At 33.1% G+C, this 20168-nt stretch overlaps 1 protein-coding gene across 4 annotated transcripts in view; it reads right to left on the minus strand.

Annotated features, from left to right (window-relative positions):
- Window positions 1-20168, minus strand: part of LOC105214258 (serine-rich adhesin for platelets) — a 57295-nt gene that overhangs the window by 27570 nt on the left and 9557 nt on the right. The window contains exon 1 of one of the 4 annotated variants that reach the window (XM_054230402.1): window positions 12507-13711. The exons of the other annotated variants lie outside the window; for them this stretch is intronic. Within the exon in view, the coding sequence (XP_054086377.1) occupies window positions 12507-12510 (4 nt within the window). The 5' untranslated portion in view covers window positions 12511-13711. Of the gene's footprint in view, window positions 1-12506; window positions 13712-20168 lie in introns of those variants that run through there. 4 annotated transcript variants of the gene reach the window in all.

The raw sequence follows: 20168 nt of genomic DNA on the forward strand, positions 1-20168 counted from the left end.
GTCAGTAGTAGTATGGGTGTTGCTTTTTTGCTGAAACTGCCTTTACTTGCGTAATAATTTTCCATTTTAATTGCGGAAACTGAAAATGGTGTTGGCACATAAAAACAGATATACTCCACACCAATAGCAAAATTCTACACTAAAAACATTGGCAACACTGAACAAACGCTTTATGGACTAATGCGTGCTTGTTAAAGTGATCTGGAGAAAACGGATTTAAACTTGAACATTTGTTGACATGAGTAAGTGTAAATTGGCATAAGTGGGAGAAGTGGTATGCCAATGAAATGAAAATGCATTAAGAATAAGTATTCAAGTATCTACTTAATGATTCGTTCACCAATATTTAAGTATCGGTTTTGTGTTAGACCTAGAGGTGAAATCTTGAATTATAGCTATGTGTTACATAAATGAATTATGAAAGAAGAAATCGGAACTTAATTTATCGGAAATCTGCTATTTAAGCTCAGTTGGCGCTACATTAGTCGTTTTTGAGTTATTGTTCATACAAAATACATCTAAAGTACGGACTCATTTTAATCTAGGCTGATGTTAGTAAAGTCGCGAACCTAACTCATATTTTTAAATTATTAATTCGCAGTTGTTTAAGCTTAAAATTCTGTTAAATGATAACAGACAATAAGAGAAACATATAAAAGTACTCACTTAATATATTTATATACATTCTATACCACATTCATAACATAACACATTCATATCTTTACGCAAGCACCTTGTTATAAATGTTCATATGTTTACATTAATTGCTTCACATCTTTGTTGGTTTTACTGCACTCATAAGGCCAAACTTAATTTGGTTAATTAACATCATAAAGTTGTTATGGCTCATAAATAAAGACTATTTGTATTGCACTTTACTGCATGCTCTTTCTATAATAAATTGCGCACTCATGCTTCAGTTAAATTTTATATTAAATTTTTATACGGAGCTCTTAAAGCTTTTGAGCAACACATAATGTTTCCAACAACGCTTGTTTACCACACTTTAATGTGCCTTGAGGTGCTTCTCCCGAAGCTTTTAGTAGCATTCAACCAGAGCATATTACATTTGTGGCGTTTCAATTGAATGCGTATTGAGTTGTATGAAGGGGGAGAGAAGACTTCTCGGTAATTTTGCACTCAAGGCTAATATCTGTAAATTGTATTTGCATATGAAATCATGTATGTATGAATCTTGAAAGTAAGTGCTCTTGAGTCATATATTGGTTACTTGATATGCTTGTGTAAAGAATGTATGTACTTTTATATATCTGTAGATAAAGTAATAATAAAAGGAGCTTTCACATAAATATTAAGATTCACCAACTTAGAGCATTCATTGATTTTTTTTTATTAAAAACAATTGTAGGTGAAAATACTTTCAGATCAGGTTTCACTGAACTTTGCTAAAAATTTCATTTTCTTAAAAAATTCCTTAAAAATTGAAACTTTTTCCTGCCGGTAATCTAACACCGCAACAAAGCACATAACCTATAGGCTTTTGTGGCTAAGTGCATGCCTTCATTGTATGTTTTATCGAATATTGAATTACATTCATCGCTAATCAGCTTAACGAAATTTGCTCTAGGCAGTTGTAAATTCATTTAGATTAATGTACCTTTACAACCAATAAGCGTAATGTGACTTCCAACTTTGATTTTGGGAAATTCTAATGAAAGCACTTTAAATATTGATTTTGGCGAATATACTCTTATATACGAGGGCTGCTATATATATTTCTGGCCTAGGCAACACTAAGTGTTGCCAGGTGCAATCTGACATTTCCATTGGAAAGTTTGACATTTTTTAGCATAACATCACTCAGAACGTTTTGTCATTTAGTCGTGAATTGTTTTATTTACAGGGAATTAAAAAATTCATCTCGGCCAAAAAATGGAATTAACTCGTGAACATATTCGTGCGATCAGTTTTCACTAAAATCTTTGTATGGCTATGAAGCACCATACTATTGCACTGTGAAAAACGGGTACAATGAATTCAATCGTGGCCGACGCTCGCTCAAAGACGAATTCCGTGAAGGTCGTCCAAAAACAGCCGTTGTGCCAGAAAACATCGATGCCGTACGTGAACTGATAATGCAAGACCGTCATGTAACATACCTTCAGATAGAGGCATGTCTATGTATTTCTCCCACCAGCATACATTCGATATTGCATGAACACCTGGCCGTAAAAAAGGTTTGTTCTCGTTGGATCCCGCACAATTTGACAATCGCTCAAAAAAAGGCTCAAAAAAAGTGCTTCGAAAATTGGTTTGAGCGCATACAAAAGTGTATAAGTCTTGATGGAGAATATTTTGAAAAACAATAAAACCATTTTCGTTGATAAATATTCCTATTTTCATTATTAGGCCAGAAATATATATAGCAGCCCTCGTAGTATATTTGTATATGTACGTGGACGTTATTGTAGGTACGTTACTTCATAGATCATATCTAAAAATCATTCAAGCAGCAATATGAATGTTTGATTTAATTACTTCATTCACCAATTGAAAAATTCCGTTTTAAGTTTTTAAGAAACGAAAATCTACAAGCTATTAAGCAATGAATACAGCTGGATGTATATCAACATAATAAAGAATAAATATTAAAAAATTTTGACAATTGGACTTTCCAAACCCTCGAAATTAAATTCCCGTAATTTTTTGAACACAACTCGTATTGTGTTATTATATGTTAAAAGAGAACGAGGAAAAACGATTTTAACACCCAACTGCTTGTACTATTTCTGAGAAAGAAACAAATTGATCTACTCAATGCTTTCCTTCAATATCATTTACTTTCTTTTCTTTGAATATATTAAAACTTTTGTCACCAACACAAAAAACCGAAGAAAAAGAATAAGAAGCAGTGCAATTGCACCATTTGTCATTTTAATTTCAAATTTGGCTTTGAAAACTTTGGCTGCTGCACGAATAGTTTATTGAAAACGCTGGCGAAAAGTTCAAATTTGTGCAAAAAGTAGAACAATATGCCAAATGCATTAGTAGAGCATACATACATTTCTATACTCTTATATATTATATGTACATATATAAATATATGAATGCATATACTATGTTTGTATGTATGTATAATAAGTACAAACGAATTTGTATGCAATTGAGTGCATTAAAACACTGATTTATGTTCGAACGAAGAAATGCAGAAAAGTTTGTCAATACCAACAAACTCATACACACATATAGGCAATAACATTGCATCGCAACACCTTGCGCCTAGAAATATGCTTCACAATTTCTACTTTTTATTTGTTCATTCTTTATTCATTGAAAATTCAATTATTATTCCCCATTAATTATCGTTAATTAATGAGTTGGAAATTTGATATATACCGGCATGCTTTCTAGGAAGAATAAGTGCGCGAATTGTGATTTTTAATTCCAGGTCAGCAAATTGCACTCGAAAAGAACTGCGAAGCAAATGAAAGTGAAAGGAAATAACAACAAAATATTTATCCTATTGACTTCATGGGAATAGAAATTTCTTCAAAAATGGAACAGCAACAATTGTATTTGTACTACAAATTTTGTAGACTAAAACGAAAACGACAAAAATTATATCAAATTTAACTTGAGCTCCTTCATTAGCATGAAGGACTGGAAAGATGTATCAGAAATCTTTATACGATATCAGAAGAATATATAGAATATTTTTCAACAATAAATGAAGTAGCTGATCGATTTTGCACTCTTAACTAGTTTATCCGTATTATCCGGATTTTATCCGTACCAATGGATAACCATCAAAGATAACCGGATACACCAATAAGTGCATAGTTTAAGCGCTAATGGTACGAATATACGTGCAATCCAACGGTTTTAAAAAATAAAATTTACAATCATCGTATTTGTTCCTATTCCATTGTATTTCAAGATATAGTCTTAAATAATATCCGGTTAACGAGTACTAACAAGATACTTGAGCTTGAATGTTGGCCTCGGTTTTGATTTGATTTGCATTTCGAAATTTATGATAAATAATGTCCATAAAAAGGAATATTAACCGGTTATCCGTATTATCCAAATTTTATCCGCGTCAATGGTGAATGAGTGTGTATATTCGGATATTGAAAAATGTGTATTATTCGAGCCTTAAAAATATGAATGTGCTAAATATTCCAAAAATATTGATACAATTTAATAAATAAAATAATTTAATTTATTTATGTTGTATTTGAACAAATATCGATATATAATATCTCTAAATACTAATCATAACGGGATATTCGTGAATCGAGTTATGTTGTAAACAAAAACGAACATTAATCGGTTATCCGTGTTATCAGAAATTGCGGATATTCAAATATATGGCAAGTAAAAGCCGCCAACAACATAAACCTCTCTCGTATGTCAAAGATTTTCATAAATATTCAACAAATTTGAAAAATTAAGTCATTGAATTTATGCATGAATTATGCAGACCCTTCACAACAAAGCGGTAATAATGAGCGTGGGCTCTTCAGTTAATAGTCAAATTAATTTTATGCTTCAACAAATTTTTCTCGGAAAAACTTACAAAAGAAAAGTGTCAAGCCATGAGTAGATTAAAGGCAAAGATAATTACATAAAGGGAGTATCACACTTCTGCAACGGCATAATTTGCAATTTGGGTGTCCTTTCTAATAACCCAACAGGCGCAGACAAATTAAGAAAGAAATGTGCCTTTTACTTTAGTTTTTGTTCTTTTTTTTTAATTGGAAGGCCTGCAAGCACTTTGACCTTCTGTTGTTGGAATAAAAAATAAAAAGTGAAAGAAAAATAATTTCGAAAAAATAAAATGTGTGTTTCACTTGAATGCCCATTGGCTCAGCTGCATTATTTAACGAACAATCTCTATTTCGTCCCAATCGTCATAAAAATTCAAATAAGTGGATGCCGGTGTTGACGTCAGTTGTTGCTGTCGTTTGCCAACGTTCTGTTTTAGTCGTTATCATGGCGATGCTATCACGCTTGTGTTGTTGTAAGAAACTGAGCGCAAGGAAATCATTTTGACGCAAGAAGATGCTACGAGTGCTTATATATTTGTAGAATAGATAAATATGTATATGGTGATATTTGTAAGTAGATATGTTGGTGTATGTACAGTTTAAGACGCTGTCAGCAACACTCATTCAGATAAACGTGATATGGAAATTAAATTGCTGCAGCGGTCAGTTGAGAATTTTTATATGAAGATTTGTGCATTGATACGGTTTAAATGTAAATTTAATCTCGCTGATTTAAAATTACGACGTTTTAGTATTAAAAATTTAAATTTTCTGAAATGGACCGACTAGATTAGAATATTTGAATATATAATCTAATATATTGAAATATAAATTATGTTTTACTTTGTCATTTAAATTTATTTATACACTTTATTTATACACTTAAGAAAGTAGTGTGTATATATGTATTATTGTAAAAAAATTTTAGATGACTTCTTCATCATGAATGAACAAGGCCAGTCAGTTGAACTTACCTAACTCGAATCACCATAATCCACAAAAAAACTTCAAGTTAGAGAGAATTCGAGTTACGGAAGGTAATTTGTATGAAATTTGACTTCTATTGCCAATTCAAGAATTCAAGTTATGGAGAACTTCGATTTATAGAAGTTAGAGTTATGAAAGTTCAATTATATTTCAATATATTTTATATACATACTAGCGGCTTCGCCCGCAGTGGAGTCATTAAATAAGTATGAGAGATAAAGGGTAAGGGTATAATAATAGAAATGAGTCAATATGATAACTAAATTTGATTGTTTGGCTGAGATCAACAATTTTTAAAAATTGCTACAGACAGAAGTTTCAACACTTTAATATATGCTTATTGAAATGCAACAACAAATGTTAAAATATATTTCACCGTAACACAAATAAATAATTCTGAATTCTAACAATTTAAAAAAATAAAATACAAAGTATTAATTTAAGATATTTTTGTAGATAATGTTATAAGTTTTCCTGTCGCGTGCAAATTTGTGTAAATTCCTGGCATTGGATACACGAGAACAGGCTACATAAAGCTGACCATGTTTGTCCTTGTGCCTTGTTTATAGTAACATCAAAGCTAAGCTTGATGGGAAACTGAATCCTTTTAAATTGGAGTGGAAGGTCAGTGGGAATAATTGGTATCCGAGGTATTATAACACTATTTCCCTTACCGACACCTGTTAAAATAGTAGCCAAGTATGTTTTGTCCCAATTTTGTTATCCGAAGCTTTGTTCCATTACATAGCCGAGGAGCATCTAGATTTCGCATAAGCATTACTGGTACATTTAGTTTCAATTGAAGTTTATGTGACGGGGTGTACCGATAGTTCAAGTGAATTTCAAAACTCCACAGGATATGAAGTACTTAGTTCCGTATCCATAATTGTATCCATTGACAAATATTCCTTCATTTCTCCCTGAACCTCGTTTGGTGCTAATATTGCTCTTCCACACAACCACTGATCACTACACAAATATTGTTGTAATTCCGGAAAAACATTAGCAATGAGATCCACATCAATTTCTACTAAATTACAAAATTGTCTTGACAGTCATATGTAGCCTTCAGCGTCAACGACTAAACAACCATCATCAATTTTCAACAACATTTCTGCGTAAAGTCCTGAATCCACGTCATTATGAAGATGCACCCTCATATTCGTTTTCAGGCGGAGTTTTTCAACTGTCGACCATAAGCTTGACGATTTAATGCACGCTTGAATTTCATCTGCTGTTGTCCCCCTCTGAATCACTGGGAGGGTTTGACGGAAATCACCAGCCAATAAAACTACCATGCCTCCCATTATATCTGTACTATCTCGCAAGTCCTGGTGGGTCCGGTTTAAAGCTTCTATAGCCTTCTTGTGAGACATTGTACTTTCATCCCACACAAAAGATTGCATTCTCGCAGCATTCTACCTCGTGAACTATTTTTACTAAAATTACAGATGGGCGAATCTTCCTGCGCCAAATTCAATGGTAATTTTAAAACGGAATGTGCCGTACGACCGCCGTTTAATAGCGTCGCGGCAATACCTAACGAAGCTACGGCAACTGCTATTTTTTGGTCTTTTCTGACGGACATTAATAATAAGTTAAGTAAAAACGTTTTTCCAGTTCCTCCTGGTGCATCGAGAAAGAAGAGTCCACCACTACCGGAGTCTATTTTACGTAAAACTTGATGGAAAACATGATTTTGCTCTGGAAGTAATTGAGGAACTAATTCTGTCACTTGATGTTGCAGTGCTGTGAAATCATAATCTAGCTCTCGTGCAATTCCATTATCAAAATCATCCATATTGTCTCGTCGAGGGCTCGACATTCCAAAATCATCTAATTTTTTTTTTTAATATAAAGTACCCTATGTTGCTTCTAGTACCTTCAAGAGTATATGTACAATGTTTCATGATGATCGGTTCAGTAGTTTTTGCGTGAAAGCGTAACAAACAAACTTACATTCGCATTTATAATATTAGTAGGGATTTAAAATAAATTTTTCGGAGTTTTGACATTCTTCGATGAAATTCATAAAATGGAATAAAATGGTCGAAGGTTATAGTAAATATAAAAAATCATCATCTTTAGACGAACTCACTTAGAATTCTATGTTAGTATGTTTGCTGTAATTTGACTATAGTCCACAAGCATTAGATATATTCAATATCTTACCGAAAATTTGATATTTTCACACTTCATTAGTAAGTCTAACTTGACTACAGCCGATACTTTAAATCATTAATTTATTAAGTCTTCGTTAGTATAAAACTACCTGAAAGCTTCTTGCCACAGCCTCACTTCAAGGTACTACTTTAGTCTATGACACTTAAAGTTGAGAATTTATGAAACGTCTACAAAGAACATCATATGACGAAAAGGGTTCAAATGTAGATCATAATAAAAATCGTCGGTAAGATTCCAAAGTTATTTTATTACGTAGAATAGAATACTTCGTTCATATTCGTAAACGTTGAACTTATTTGAAGGGGAGAGAAGCATTATTAAAGCTCAATTTCTAAATTTCTGTGAGCGGTTTTATTTTATTTTGGAGATATATTTGTCGCCTGCATTTCTTTCACCAAATATTTTTATACCCTGAACAGGGTATATTAAGTTTGTCACGAAGTTTGTAACACCCAGAAGGAAGCGCCGGAGGCCCTATAAAGTATATATATAAATGATCAGTATGTTGCACTGAGTCGATTTAGCCATGTCCGTCTGTCTGTCTGTATATATACGAACTAGTCCTTCAGTTTTTAAGATATCGTTTTGAAATTTTGCAAATGTTATTTTCCCTTCAAGAAGCTGCTCATTTGTCGGAACTGCCGATATCGGACCACTATATCATATAGCTGCCATACAAACAGAACGATCGAAATCAAGGGCTTGTATGGAAAACTTCCGCATTTTACTACATATCTTTACGAAATTTGGTGTGAGTTAATGTTCATAGAAATAATTTAATCTTGTTCAGATCGGTTCACTACAGCATATAGCTGCCATACAAACCGAACGATCGGAATCAATGGCTTGTATGGAAAATTTTCGCATTTGACGTGGTATCTTCACGAAATTTGAAATGGATTACTGCTTAAGGTAATAATATAATCTCCGAAAAAATTGTTCAGATCGGTTAGCTATATAGCCTTAATGTTTCTAGCAAACAACCCGGCTAAAGAGAATTAGTAAAATGTTTTCTTTTTTTTTACTTACTTTTTCTTACGTCTTTAGATTTGCTTAAACACATAGTTACTAAAAGAAATGCACCTGTGAAGGGTATATTAGCTTCGGCACAGCCGAAGTTAACGCTTTTTCTCGTTTCAATATCATTCAGTGACCTAATACATTACATAACTTTATTTATGAATTACTGATACTAGTACTTAATGTGCACAAACTTGACTTGCCAATAAAAACAGGATTTCTTAAACATTATTTCTAAACCTTCCAGAAGTCACCAAGAGGAAATAAATATAAATTGTCATCCCAAAATTGTCGAAAGATTAACATAATAATGATTATTTGGTTTCAATTCTGAGATATTAAGATTTCAGAATTCAATTCTTAATATTTAAGTCTAAAATTGTTGCGTTCGTTTAAGAAATATTGTACGTCCACTAATATATTGAAACAGTAACCAATGTTTTTTATTCAAATCCTTCATTCAAGCAATTATTTTAGAAAGCTCTCACAATCAAAGGAAGATTAATGTTTTAAGGAATACTGCTTCTATTCGAGAAAATACTAATAACAAACCGCTCTAACCAAAAATTAACTATATTCACTAATAATTTTTTCCTATATTCACCTTCAAACTGAATAAGCTTTACGCACTCAATTACAATAACATTAATTTGTGATAACTGTATAAACTAGCAGTAAACAAACATTAACGCCAACAAATTAATAACAACAAATTCGATGAATTAGCAGCAGTAAACGATAAGGAGCTGCCACGACAAGCACATATACTCGTATACAGAAACAAGCAGCGCCAACAGCGTATATAATTAGCAGAAAATTTGTAAATTACTACAACGAGTATAAACGATGAAAGTGCTGAGCGCGTGACTAGTGTACATGCAACAGTTGTTAAGGAAAATTGCGCAAATATTTAGTACATTTATATTTGTTGTGTATGGAAAACATTGCAAGTTTCTAAGTACAGTAGTATGTATGTGCTGATATTTCACGCAATAGTTAGTGTGAATGTTTGGGTGTTTGCGCCACCCACATGCGTTGGTGAACACATAGAAATGCTGCGGCGGGCTTCTGAATGTGTGTAGGCATTTTTGGGTGGGCGAAAATTGTTTTTGTCATAAGTAAAATTTTCTGAGAAAATACTCAAAATCTACGAGCAAACTTTGTATGGCAGATGATTATGTAAGGTTGCTCATACGTGGTGTTGTTCGTGCGTGAATATGCGTAGGTGTTGCTTGGTTTGCTATTCTATAGCTACAGTTATATGGTGGTTATGGAGGCTGCGCAGCAGGGGCGCCCAGTTGTGCGTGAAAGCGAAGAGATAATTGAACATGAGTTAGAAAAATACGTAGAAATAAAATGAAAATTATAAAAGTACTAGCTCAGAATATAAGCTCAGATATGGGTTGAATGTTGACATTTATTAGTTTTCACTTGCGTTATGCTATTTGAAGGTTAAAATATCGAATGCAATAAATATAATATTAAATGATGAAATATGATGATGTATAAAGTGTTTTAGGATGCTAATATGAATAGCTTTTCAATATTACAGGGAAATATATCATAATTTCCCACTAAAAGCCGTAATTAATATCGCAGTTGATCTAACCTAACTACGTTTAACCACACTTTCACAAATAACTGCCCCTATAGTCTCTTCTAAGTTCTTGAATTTTTTTGGGAATTCTTTTCTAAAAAATTATAAACGGGTGATCGAAGTAGAAGTACTTTTTTCAATAGATCACGTGAGTCGTGTCAAGCTGTCATGTTATTTCTGTTCAATATTGTTTGTCATTTTATCATGGAAAGACTTCCGTCTGAACAACGTTTATACATTTTTATTATTATTATTACGAAAATTCACGTTCGGTAAAGAATGTGTTTCGCGGATTTTGTTCAACGTATGGTCAAGATAGTCGGCATACTGAGCGTACTATTCGCAACACGATCACCCATCTTGATTCCGGCAATTATTAATGGATTATATTCGACCGAATAGAAACGGTCAACAATGGTTTGGTGTAGTTTGTGGGCCGGTGGAATCGTCGGTCCACATTACTTCAAAGATTATGTCGGCGTCATGATCACCGACTACTTGATTCAACAAAAAGCCACTTCCCACACATCAAACAAAGGTTTTATTGAGAGAACACTTCGATGAGTAGATAATTTCACGTTTGGGGTCGGACCGTGATTGGCCACCAAGTGATATCACATCGATAGACTTTTTCTTGTAGGGGTAAAGTCTAAACGCTATGCGGACAATTCCTCTTCGATTCAGTCCTCGAACGAGTCATAGAAAATTAGACTCAAGGGATGGACCTAGCCTCGGAGTACATTTAAAAGAGATAATCTTTAAATAATAAATACCAAAGAAGGTTCTTTCGAATAATAATAAAAATTCCCCATTAAATTTGAATTTTCTGTGTTTTTTCTTTAAAAAGTAGGGAATCTGGAAATGGATCACCCTTTACTAGATTGGTGTAACTAGGTTAGGAAGGTGATCTGCAGAGAATTTCAAACTGTTACTGTTAATTACTTATACTGCTTACCTATAAAGCTTCAAAGCTTGCTTTACTGGGAGTATGATTTGCAATAACCATTATAGGCAACTCCTGACAATTTTATGAAACTGTCCCCTCGAACTTGGAGCTTTACAGCCTTTGAAAACTATATGAAATCATTGAACCGCAGAGCGCATAATTAAAAAAAACGTTATCGATTTTTTCGATAAGAATTTAATAAAATTTGAGGCCAGAACATTGCCACGAACGAAGTTCATTTATAAATATAAGCATGCTATTGACCGTTAAATAAAATTAAGGAAACCAAAGAAAGTAATTCGAAAAATATGTGGTTCTACTTAAAATACTTCATAACATGTGAGGATTATAACTATGAGATGTACCAAGCCGAACTGATTATTATAATGTGACATAATAAAATGAGAAAAAACTTGGAAGTTTTCGAAATTTTGAAAATTTTACAGACTTAAAATTACAGTTCCAAATAGATTCGGTCAAAGAGAACACAACATCTTATTGGAGAGAAATCTGACTGTGTTTCGAAAATGAATTTGGGGTTCGAAAATGAGGCTCCTTCTAAAAAAATATATGAAAACAAACTAAAATATTTTTTCTTACTAAATGAATAATGATGATGCTCATTGAATGAAAGGCAATGAGAATACATTTAAAGCAAAAGGATTATGTATACTTTGAAAAGTAATGTGGAAATATTTCTGTTTAAATTTAAAATGCACTTTGTTATGAGAGCAAATGTTATGAAATGAAGGCATCAACCAATTGGTGTTTTTAGCAGAAATCGAATATTTCGTTTAAGTATAAATATGTAATTATTAATTTACCTGCCTCGCACGTTTTTGTATTATTTTTGTGTTGAGATTGTTTTTTTTAATATTTTTTCATAAACATTTACATGTTTTTTTTGTTTCAAGTGTTTTTGCATTGCACAAAAATTAATGAAATATTAAATTTGTTATTTGTAAGTTAAGTAAATATTGTGTATAATTTCAAGTGTAGATAAATAGAAGTTTACAGTTACTTTTACATTTAGTTATAGTTTTGTACATATATTTTGAAAGTAAGAATATCTAAATAGTAAGAGTTAGTAATTGCATTAAAGTACATTTAAACGGCACATTTCAGTTGCGCTTGCTAAACAATCACTTTCTTTTATGTTGCTTTTCACTATTATACAAAATATTTATTTAAAAGAAATATTGCTTTGCTAAATTTGTTTGCAATCAAGTTGTTTTCTAATAATTGAAACTCGTATATTTACCCATGATCCATCCAAGGTGGCAACCTTTCTCACACGCTTATGTTGTACGTTGTTGACAAGCTCACCAAGCGTCGCAAGCTTGCTTAGTGCGTTTGAGTGATGAGATCCTTAAGCTGGTTTACATCTTGTTGTTGTTGTTATTTTGTTTTGCAATTTTTTGACACTAAGAAACACTATTTAAGTGGATTAAACACGCTTTTGTTACTTTGTTTATGATTAATTTTATCACATGTATTTATTTTTTACTACGCCCTTAATGTGCGTTGTTTATTTGTTGATATTCACAGTCACAGCGCCTAAGGTTATGCAATAATATATTTAATTTGGTTGTAAAATGTGTGAAGTGCCAGCTAGATTGCTTGGACACACATCTATATTGTAAGTATACTTTCCGACGCGTATACAATTTTATTTTATTTTTACAAGCTGGAAGTTGAGATATAAAATAACCACACAGTTGACCAGTTAGCCACTCTTAAACTAGTTCACCTTTAACTACTTCGTTGCTGATATAATCATAATATTCTGGGTGAAATGTACCATTGCTTCTTATATACTTGGCTTATATTTACGGGAGGAAATACAATGTGTTGGGAATATATATCTGGAACGTGTTATTCTCCGATTATTTCTACTTTTTCACGCATAATACAAATACATTTTAAAATATGATTACCTTTTATTATATTGGTCCATAATTACACAATTTTATTTTCCTTTCTTTAAAAAGGAAAAGTCGTTAAGCAAATAAAACCTTACGGTTTATTTGACACCAAGTCATTCACTAGTCCTTATTTTGTTTTATTTAGAATAGCTGAACATTTTATACACCTGAAATATTTCCAAGAGAGCAATCAAGCAATTTTTAACTTGATCTACAACAACGGCACACATCTATCAAGGCTTGAAAGAAATTTTCTTGAAATTTATACATTGTTTACCAACAGATTTTTCCTAGTATTAATTGATTTCATTTTTCGTAGTATTGTTTCAGCAGGCGAAAATTCATAACAGTAATGCTGCATTCAAAGTAGCTCAGTGGAAAATTCCAGAAATTGTTGTTTCTTCTAACTTCAACTCTAGTTAAATAATATGTAATGAGCTTATCTGAGAGTTTTACAGCCGGTTTCACGAAATTTTTTCATTAAATGTTAAGTTCTATTTAACTTTAAATTTTATTTAACTTTGTACTTAAGCTTTCTGGTCTTCACCATAATTCAAAATTGGCATACAAAAAATTAAAAAGCATGAATGTTAGAAAGAATAAAAGCATATTTAAGAAAACTAAAGCAAAGTAAAGTAAACTAAAATTTTATTTATTTGTCACAATGGAAAAAAATATTTGAAATCAGCTGATAGAAAAACCTAACCTTACATATGACAATATTTAAATAATATTTAAATGGCAAAGCGAGATCATTTAAATAAAAATTAAATCAAATGGTGAAACTGAAATAGATAATTTTTCACTTAAATTTGTTTCGTGAAACTGGCTGTTGTGTACTAAAAAGACGACAGCATCACATATCCCCTGTTGGAAAGAGCCCACTTTGTAAATTTGATAAAACTCATTATTTATTATTGTAACACCGATTCATCAAAGAGCAGAGGCATTGATACTAGAGCTCTTAATATTATTCGATTAACCTGAAAACCGATTATTCGATTATCCCGTTTGTAACCGTTCGTACGAATATTAACCGGTTAGTACTCGCAATGTTACGACTATTCGAATAGTCGTTTTACTGCGGTTATTAGAATAGTTGTGCTGTTACTATTCGAATAAAGGGAAATTGTTTGAAATCCAAACAGCCTTTGATTTTTTAAAGTTTCCGCATTCCGGCCACTTTATCAGAATCAGAGAGGACGTTCTCCATTGCTTGGAATATTGTGACACCACGTAGAAGCTGCTTGCAACCAACAAATGTTAACATTTTAACTTTTTATATAAAAACCGACGTTTTATTAAAAAGACTGATTTAATACATTCGCCCAGTTGAAATGGTTAAAAATTATTTTGTCATTACTTAATGGTTCCCGTGAAATCATTGTTATTTTTTGTATTTTAAAGCAAGTTAACTGTTGGTTTTAATGTTTCACTTTTTTCAATAAAAATAAGAAAATTAATGAACTTGCACTATTCGAATAGTCGACAATGAACGGTTAACCGAATAGTCGAAAATGAGCATTTAATCGAATAGTCGATGATTGTCGACTATCCGAATAGTGTAAACCGAATATTATTATTCGAATAATGCCCTATTCGTTTAATTCGGTTAGTCGATTAGTCGAATACATAGTTTTCTAGTTGATACATAGTATCGTAGTTATCGATGACATACCTATTTATTAATTTACCTGTGATTCAATAAATATTTTTATCCATAATATATCCATAAGTAAATAAGTAAATTCTAAACTCATTTTGGTTTATAAATATCAAGTTATCACCTTTAAGGTGCATCAAAAAGATTGAGAAAATTAAATCTTTAAGCAATTAAGTTCAGAAATTGACAGTATTTAGGATCACCTACAGAGTCGACTATAGCTTTACATCAGAAACAAGGCCAATCACAAACGAGACATCTTCATTAACAATCAACAATACACAACTTTGCGATAGAATACCGTGACAATTGTCCAAAGTGATTCACTTAATCACTTATAATTCCATTCAAATGTGTCCAAAATATATAATGAAGAAAGTTGATAATAATTTGAAGACACTCAAAAGAGACCATCTATTATGGAGTCCATAAAGTAATAACAACAGTTTTAGGAGTTGCAAATTTTGGAAAACTTCTCAAACAAGAAAACGTTTGGCAGCGCAATAGAGGCGTCAGAACGAGTTAAGTATTGATAAGAAAATTTCAGCGCAATAGAGGTGACAGAACAAGTACACTGGGGCCCCGGTTTGCGTCGACCCGATTCGCGTCGTTTCGATTTGCGTCGCAAAATATGTATGTACATACTAGAGATCTCTAGTACATACATATGTATTGTACAATGTTTTCAATTTGCGTCGTTAATCTCAGTTTCGGTCGTTTGAATGCCTACGTATGCAGCAATGTTCATATGTATATACATACATATTCAGTTACAGAAAACAATTTTTCCGTAAAAAGGGGATTCCCAATTATCGGCATATATGCAAGTGCTGCACATAGAAATATGAATTTCGGCAGAGAATTTCCGTCGCAGTTGCGGTTTTAGTTGAATTAGACATACCAAAACGTTTTAAGTCGGATGAAAAAGCCATTGACATCGCAAAACATCTTAACTTAGCTTCGTCTACTGTAAGGACAATTTGCAACCGAGATGCTGACCAAATCACAAAATTTGCAAAAACTGCTACCTCGCTACAGTCACAACAAGTCAAAGTAAGAAGTCCGCTGTTGATTAAAATGGAAGCTCTTCTGTCGGTTTGGATTGAAAATGAGAACCAAAGAAAAGTGCCCCTGAGCAAAATGATTATTCAAAATAAGGCCATCAGCATCTTTCATGATCTACAGAATGATACTCCATCAACAAGCAGTGGAAGTTCCGAAAAATTTGAAGCAAGTAACGGTTGGTTCCAACGCTTTAAATCTAGGGCAAATTTGCATAATATCTCTCTAAAAGGAGAATCGGCTAGCGCTGATAAGCCAGCTGCGGAAAAATTTAAGCTTGAATTACAAGCTATTGTCAAAGAAGGGGGATATTCTCGCAAGCAGGTCTTGAATGTCGATGAAACTGGCTTGTATTGGAAGCGGTTGCCTAAAAAAACCTACATTTCCAAGGCCGAAAAATCTGCTCCTGGGTATAAAGCCTCTAAAGATCGACTTACCCTTCTTCTAGGTGGAAACGCAGAAGGGGATTTAAAATTCAAGCCATTTCTTATTTACCAGTCTGAGAATCCAAGAGCCCTTAAAAATGTGAATAGAAGTGATCTTCCGGTTCACTGGCGTGCTAATAAGAAAGCATGGATGACTGCCACGCTATTTACAGATTGGATTAAAAATCGCGCTGTTCCCGAACTGAAAGATTATTGTTGCTCTCAAAAGATTGATTTTAAAATGCTGTTACTGATGGACAATGCTCCAGGACATCCCATATATTCAGATGATATTTCTGAAAATATAAAAATTGTTTTTATGCCTCCTAACACCACCTCTATCATACAGCCGATGGATCAAGGCGTAATATCCAACTTTAAGTCTTACTATCTACGGCGAACATTTTCTCAACTTATAGAAGCAACTGATAAAGCAGATAAATTAACCATACCGCAGTTTTGGAAGGATTACAATATCAAGATGGCTGTCGAAAATATTGGTTTTGCATGGAAAGAAGTTAAAGTGACTTGTATGAATGGAAGTTGGGGAAATATATGGCCAGAGTGCTTGCTTAAAAACAATGTTCCGATTAACGATATACCAACTGTTCGGGAAGAAATTGCTAATCTGGCTAGGGAAAATAATATTGAAGGAATGGAGATTGAGGATATCAACGAACTGTTAAACTTACAGGATGAAGAGCTCACAAACGAAATGTTATTAACTTTTGGTACTGAACATACGTTGGATGATGAAACTGATCCGACCGTTATCCAAACAGAACCAAAAAAGCTAACAACTGCGCAAATTGCAAAGGCGATGGAACTGGTAGAACAGGCGATTGAAATTTTTTGCAACAATGATCCCGATGAAAATCGTAGTGCCAAGGCAAGTCAATCTCTTTCCGACGCCATACAATGCTACAAAAATGTTTACATGGAGAAAACAGCAATTTTTATACAACAAACGTTGGACGCATTTTTATGCAAAAATGTAACTCAGCCCGAAGAAATTATGGACGACTAAGGTTTTAATTTCATCGCATTTCTTTTTTAAATTGTTGGTTGTATGTGAAGGAAGAAGAACAAGTAAGGAGGGGCTAAGTTCGGGTGTCACCGAACATGTTATACTCTCGAAATTTATTTATTTAATTTTATTAATATGACAAACAATTTCTTCAAAATATCTGAGAGACTCACCTGTATTTTCGGCGAAAAATTTGTTAGAAGCACTGATGTCTTCACATTCGAAAACTTATTTCGACAATTTTTAGAAGGGCGATGCCACTATTTAAATGCAGTACTTTTGCAAAGTTATGTTCCGATATCTTCACTAGTGCTTACTTTATATATTGCAAAGTAAACGATTCAGATTGACTTCAAAGTTCTGGTATATGGGAAGTGGTGTGGTTGTGGACCGATTTGGACTATTTTCACAACATATCATTGGGAAGCTGAGAAAATATTATGAACCGAATTTCATGTAAATTGGTCGAGCAGTTTCGGAGATATGGTTTTGAACCATAAGTGGGCGGAACCACGCTCATTTTAAATTTTGTGTCATTTTGAGTGCAGCTTTCGGTACCATCTTTATAATGAAATTTAAGGTTTCTGGTGGTATTCCCTACTGAATTAAAGCATTTTTAGTAGTTTTCAACATAACCTTTGTGTGGGAAGTGGGCGTGGGACAGATAGACAGATTTGAACTTTACTCATCACCCTGATAAGTTTGATATATATATCTTTTTATCTAACTCGTTTAGTTTTAGGACTTACAACCAACCGTTATGTGAACATAACTATAATACTCTCTTTATTGAGAGTATAAAAAGTTCGAAAGGATGTATAAAGGGAGTATATGAGAATATGCCAAAAAGATATATTTTAAAACCAGTGCAAATTCTCATCGTTTTGGGTTCTTATTAAAGGGTATTCAAATATGTATGTATGTATATACTATATATTTAACTGCTTTTATATGTTATATCTATATTTTTTCGTATATGCCTGAGAAAATGTATGCCACAAAACGCAGAGCAGCAGAATCTACAAAAAGTTCAAAGTAGTGAAAAAGTTGCCTTGAAAACTATTTTCGGCGATTGCAAAGCAAAAGTTAAAAAACACACAAAGCTAAAGTGGATGAAGCAAAAAAAGCATGCATATGAGTAGATAGCACTCACGAGTCCATGGTTTGCGCCAATTAAGGATAATTTTTCGCTATTGCACCAAAATAAAAAGATTGCTGGCCAGATATTAAAGGTATTTAAGTGAATTAGAAAATTGGCTCAATAATAAAAATTAAAATTCTTCGCATTTAAGCGAACACTATACGTAAGACTTTAATTCAGTTTTTATTGCATACTTTTATGCGTACTTCCACTGCTTGGGCTGCTAATCGTTGGCTTAACAATTGTGACGTTCGTAATTTGCCACTCATTTGCATTATTTGCATGCATAAAAGTGAAGTGTGTTGTGGAAAAAGAGCTGAAAGACAGTAAGCGGAGGTAGATATGTGTTCTACGAGTCATAATTTAGTGGCAGCTAATATGAAAGAGCGATAGTTAGAGCTAAAATGTGAACAAATACACAGTTAACTGTGTATATGTACAGCTATATAACTGTTAGTAGCTCAGCAGAAACAATTTCAAGCAACTATTTTCGTTTCCTTTTCTTTGTGTCATTCTCGTATAGTTTTCCACTGTGCTCTCTTGGGTAAGCATTTTGATTTTATACATTTGCGTTACTACTTTGCTAGTTGTTGTGTTTGTCTAAGCAATTCTAGCGATTATCTTTCCACCACGCATTGCACTGTTAGCGCTGTCGTTATTATTATTTGTTTGTTTTCTTCAGTCGCTTTTTAATGTTTTCTTGACCTAGTTCGTGCGTTTGCGGTGTAATCGCAAATAATTCAAAAGAAAATCCGTGCGTTGTTGAAAGTGTGCTGAGGAAAGAATATATCTTGGGAAATAAATAATATTTGCTCAGATCGATAAGACTCCTCTACTAGGATAACTGACGGACATTCGTGCGAGAATCAATTAAGTTGGTGTTTTTAACACGCTGAATTCAATGAATAATTTATTTAAATTACGAAGTGGTTATTCGCAAGGTCAAAGTGCAAGTTGAGGTGGCAAGTTAGCGCAAATCAAGGTATAAAATATTCAATCATCTTCACACGTAGCCAATCCAAACTTGGACGAAGTAGAAACCGAAATGAAACGCAACAGAACTTAGCCGATTTTGAAGTAGAATCGATATTTCAGATTAAGATTTGGTGACAGAATTCATCCATCTAAAACAAGTATTATAGACCTCGAATCAATAATTTGTTTTAAGAGTTAGTGAATGAAGTCTAAGTCAAGGTTTTTATGTTTATATGAAGTTATAATCCCAGAAATCATTTCCACATTGTCAGATATATAAATTTTGACCAGCTTCCAAAAGTTTGGGAGATTATTATGAGCCTCTTTATACCAAATATAGACTCTAAAATTTTGGAATTCCGGCAAACTCATAACCATTTCAATTTGAAAAAATCTTTTCTTACTTTATATCTCATTCTGTGACTGCGTTTGCAATGCACAAACCACCGACTGCTCATATTTAATCCACTCGGCAACACTATCTTCCATTCAACCCTTTACAGTTAAGCCAAATGCATTTCAATCTTCGCACAAAACAAAGGCCCCCACACCATCAAATGTGTGTGTCTCTGCTGCTCTGCTTCTCTGCTTTTGCTTACTTGCATTTCACATGTCGCATTGAGGACAAGCACTTACCATACAAAGCGAGATTAAGAGCGGTGACAGCTTGTCTACGCTACGTAAACGTAATTTTGCGGTAGATAA

Source organism: Zeugodacus cucurbitae, chromosome 2, assembly GCF_028554725.1.
Source record: "Zeugodacus cucurbitae isolate PBARC_wt_2022May chromosome 2, idZeuCucr1.2, whole genome shotgun sequence".
Classification (NCBI taxonomy): Eukaryota; Metazoa; Arthropoda; class Insecta; order Diptera; family Tephritidae; genus Zeugodacus; species Zeugodacus cucurbitae.